Consider the following 4,472-nt stretch of genomic DNA (forward strand, 5'->3'; position numbering starts at 1 on the left):
TGGTGGTGGTGGGGGGGCGACTTCTGTCAACTCCCCTGAGACGCCAAGCACTGTTAAAACCCCTACTACAACTACAGGCTCCTGCACGCCTGTAAATGATGATTCCCCCGAACCCCCCCCCCCTCCCCCCAATGACAGGGTGGATGCTCTGAGGCTTAGAGGATGGAGTCTAAAGTGATGGGGCAGATGGAGAGGGAGCTGGAGAGACGGGTTGGGTGGTGTTGGGTTGGGTGCCGTACCTGCTTGCGGGCCTGGCTGAGTCCATAGAGGCGCTGCTGCAGCTCGCTCTTGTAGTTCTGGGCCGCCTCGATGCTCTCCTTCGCCTCCTGCAACAATGCCTCGGCCTCAATCGACATCCTCCTTCCTCCTGACTGCTCCATCATCCAACAGGCAGACACACATACACACACACACACACATACACAATCAATTAGGGATAACATAGCCTACAGTTCTGTATTGTATACTATTGAGGTCATTCTTCACCACACACATTCAAACACTCTGCAAAAGGAGAGGTTGATTGTAAATGTAAACCAGAGAGTTTAGATGTGGAGAGCAATCAAAGCCAAAGCTCAAACAGCCTCCCACACCAACAGCCACATCCCCGCCCAAAGCACAACAGACACTTATCCTCACAGCATATGCACCCAACACATCTGGTTTAATGACAAAGCCATGTAAGATGCTTTCAACTTGAAGAGAAACAGCGGCAGCAGTTCAACCAAGCCCTTCCTGTTGACGCTGCTCTTCTGCTTCTGTGCCTCCCAACACTGGGGATAAGTGTCAGTCCTCGTAACGAATACCTATCTACAGAGGTTTTGCATTTCCCGTGTTGCTCTGCACTAAGTGCTGGTTCACACATCTCCAATTGGAGTCATGTCTTGATTCAAAGACTAAAAGTTTTATGATTTTGATCTTGCAATAGACTCTGCTGCATATTTTTGACTCAACTGAAACAAAAAAAACAGCCTTTGAATGAATCAGCCTTTACCCTGTGTGATTTGAATAAGCACTAAAATTGACTTGACTGAGGGAGAGCTTCTCTGTATATTGACACATAAGGTCCAGTTTACACTGGTATCACAGCATCACTATTATGGTGCGAAAAAAGTTCCTGAACATGGTTTAGGCCTAAACATCAGCTCTTATTTCCTTCTGCAGGGCCTGCACTCCAAATTGTTGAATGAGATTAAGTAGGAGAGTGTGAGAGAGTGAGTGTGTGTGCATGTGTGTAGAGAGAGAGAGTGATTGAGAGGGTGTGTGTGTGTGTGTGTGGGGGGGGGGGTGTATTTACAAACACAAATGGTATTTTCAGTCCTGTCACAAGTGAACAGACAACTGAAATGTTTGACATAATCCACCCACACCATACTTCAATCTAAACAGCCTTATTTGTTGGTGACTGATTAGCCTTGCTAATGCATTTAACATAAGAACAATATTTCTCTATCTCTCTCTCTCTCTCTCCCCCTCCCTCCCTCCCACACACACACACACTCAGCCAGTCAATCAATCCAGCACAAGGCCTCCTATGCGCGAAAGAGAGAGAGAGAGAGAGAGAGAGACTGGGATAGACAAAATGAAAGTCAAGAAATGTGTGGCTGAGAGTCTGACATGAAGTGACGGTTCGAAAGACTGAGACAGGGCAGGTGAAAGACTTCGAATGAGTGTGACAGAGATAATAGAAGGCGAGAACTGCATGCCAGTTAAATAAATGTGATATGTTTGTACTAATCTATCTCCTTGTTACATTGGCTAATCCCTTCATGCTATAGCAATACAAATGTACTATGTTTACAGGCGAAATGTTGCATTTATATTTGAACGATGTAGAGAAAATAAGTGAAAGAGAGTGTGAATGTGTGTGCATTTCTTTGTGTGTGTGTGTGTGTGTGTGTGTGTGTGTGTGTGTGTGTGTATGTGTGTGTGTGTGTGTGTGTGTGTGTGTGTGTGTGTGTGTGTGGCCGTGGCACACGATGAAACTGCCAATCGCACATCCACAGGAGGTGTTTCACTGTGCGGATGGCCTAGCAGCCTCACGGCACGGCCTCCCCTTGGCCTCTACACAGACAGCGAAACCTGATCTCCCCAGGGTGGACACCAGCCTGGAGCAACACACACTGCCAAACAATCCACTGGGCCCTGCCCAGCCCACAGATTCCCCTCTTTGGGGAAAAGAAAGCAAACCATGGCTTATAAAATGGCCACCCTGGGGCAAAAAAAGCACTGAGATATCTCTGTGTATGATGTCAGATACAGACACATGACCAACATCCGAGCCTACAATTTCATCTGAATGCTGACCTGCCAACTGTCAAGACCACAAAATATTAAATTGCAGTGCCACAAATATTCACAAGTTCCAAAAAAGGATGTTTCTATCTTCCTATGTAACATTAGCCTCAGTTGTGTGGGCAACTACCCCACAGTAACAACTGCCTCTGTTTCAGATGTGTGGCCAAAGAAATACGACAGACAGACACACTTCCTACACCATGGGGAAAAGTCCAGAGAAACGAGGAGCTGGCGTAAACATTACATCCAATGGACATAAGCCATAGTAGCTTTTTTACAAGGAATTTAGAGTTTTAATGCAGTGCATACTGCTTAGTTACTATCTGAGGATGGAGTGAGAGTGTTGACCCAGATTTGGGAGGCCAACGGGCCCCTTGCCAAAATACAGTGTTGTGAATTCCAGCCCAAGCTGTTGTTCATCTTCAGATTATTATGCATGCGTGCACTATTCCTTTTGTCTTTAAATTAGGACGCAGTTAAGTACCACAATCTATCTGCTTTAAGCAAAGGATATGCAGATCGCTGCTGTAGCGTTTTCATATCGTTTTGTTTTAACAAAACAAAGGTTAACATTAATGACTGAAAACGATCAATGCATCTCCATGGTTGTTATTGTAGGCGACCTCATGCACGTGCAGATTGCAAAAACCACAGTCCACATAATACTGACCTCTGAGAATGTGGCCACATCACTAATCGCAGGGGGACATGATGTAACACAACAATCTACTGATCAGCATCATACATAACAGAGTAGAAATCGCAATTTCTATGCTTAATTAAGAAGATATTGAGAGACACTCAAAACAGTCCAGACGTGTGATGCAACCTACATGGACCCTACTTAAATAAGCCTACCAAAAAAAAACATACAAACATAGCCAACAACCCAGTATCTTGATTAGAATGGTAACATCACACTCGGGAGTTTTAGGAAAGTACTGTGAAGTTTTCAATATGACAAGATCATAAATCGATTCATAGGCAGTTTTAGTCCAATCGCGAGTCCAGTAAAACTCTCTATTTCACACGAGTATACAGTTTGCACGATGTAAAACGTCTGAAACAATTCAACTCACTTTGAAACAGGAAATTTTTGCGTTCCAACCATTCTAGCTAAAGAAAGACTATCACATAGCAAGCATCTGACGGCACAGCATGTTTGCACAACATGTCCATACTTGCTAAAAACTGAAGTCAACTTCCGTAATTCAAGCAAATGTTTACACCCTTATGAACACTACGGTACCTTCGCTGTAGACTCCTGGTATGGAACCACTTGCCTATAACGTCAATGATTATGTGGCATTTAAAAAGATGTCTCCATCACCATCATATGGTCTCATAAGTGCAAATTCACTTCTTTCGCTGACCAGACCGTTGCGTGAGTCAGACCTGAACACAAGCTAACCGATTCACAAAAGCTTTCGGACAGAAAGACACTATTAAAACACAACTCATAGATCAATAGTATCATGATCATTATTATTAGATTTAAAGAATTAGTCTTTACCTGATCCGACTTAGTTACTACACATATCCCACTGAAGGATGAACTTCCCAGTTAACGCCCGGTCCGCGGCGCTGTGTTGAGATTTTAGCAGTGGCAAAGGGATGTCTCTCATATGTGACATCCAATCCCGGATCAAAGCATTGTGTGGTCACTTTTGGGCCGAGTACGAAAGCCAATCGGACGCCGGTTAAATTGTGTTGTCCCACCCTAATATTTTCTTTCTGTCTGAATTAATGCTGCTTTCGAGATGTCTCGTAAATCAAAAAAAAAAAAACAGTAGTCTACATTCTTGTCGGCCACATCAGTTTTTGATGGTGGAACAAACAATAATTAATATTTAACATGTCTGTCGTTTAAAACACCTTGATGTTACCTTGAAAGTTTCCGTGATCTAACGAATCTGAAAATAGCAATATAGGCCTACATCCATATGAACATAATATTTCAGAAACGCAATATCTTAATTGATTTTAAATCATACCAAATATACTCGCCGTTCCATTTATGTCCAGCAGATGGCAGCATATCACTGATCTTGCAGATAGCTTGACGCAAGTTATGGCGTCAGACCACGGTGGCTCTATGATTGGTCAAATCGGCTTGGGTAAAGGTTGATGACATTTGGCGCCATTTGTTACAAGGAGGAACTTATGTACAACAA

The 4,472-nt window shown here is 43.6% G+C and overlaps 1 protein-coding gene across 2 annotated transcripts in view; it reads right to left on the reverse strand.

Annotated features, from left to right (window-relative positions):
• Positions 1-3,920, reverse strand: part of crlf3 (cytokine receptor-like factor 3) — a 16,156-nt gene extending 12,236 nt beyond the window's left edge. Inside the window, exons 1-2 of one of the 2 annotated variants that reach the window (XM_076265068.1) lie at positions 3,812-3,920; positions 240-371 (exon numbers count right to left, since the gene is read on the reverse strand). In XM_076265068.1, the coding sequence (XP_076121183.1) occupies positions 240-356 (117 nt within the window). In that variant the 5' untranslated portion in view covers positions 357-371; positions 3,812-3,920. Of the gene's footprint in view, positions 1-239; positions 372-3,377; positions 3,530-3,811 lie in introns of those variants that run through there. The other variant, XM_076265069.1, reaches the window with a different exon arrangement.
• Positions 3,921-4,472: the final 552 nt, after the last annotated feature.

Source organism: Alosa pseudoharengus, unplaced genomic scaffold (genome assembly GCF_046254945.1).
Source record: "Alosa pseudoharengus isolate Yale_2024_CS ecotype anadromous, Long Island Sound unplaced genomic scaffold, YU_APseudo_1.1 YU_APseudo_1.1_scf_4, whole genome shotgun sequence".
NCBI classification, from domain to species: domain Eukaryota; kingdom Metazoa; phylum Chordata; class Actinopteri; order Clupeiformes; family Clupeidae; genus Alosa; species Alosa pseudoharengus.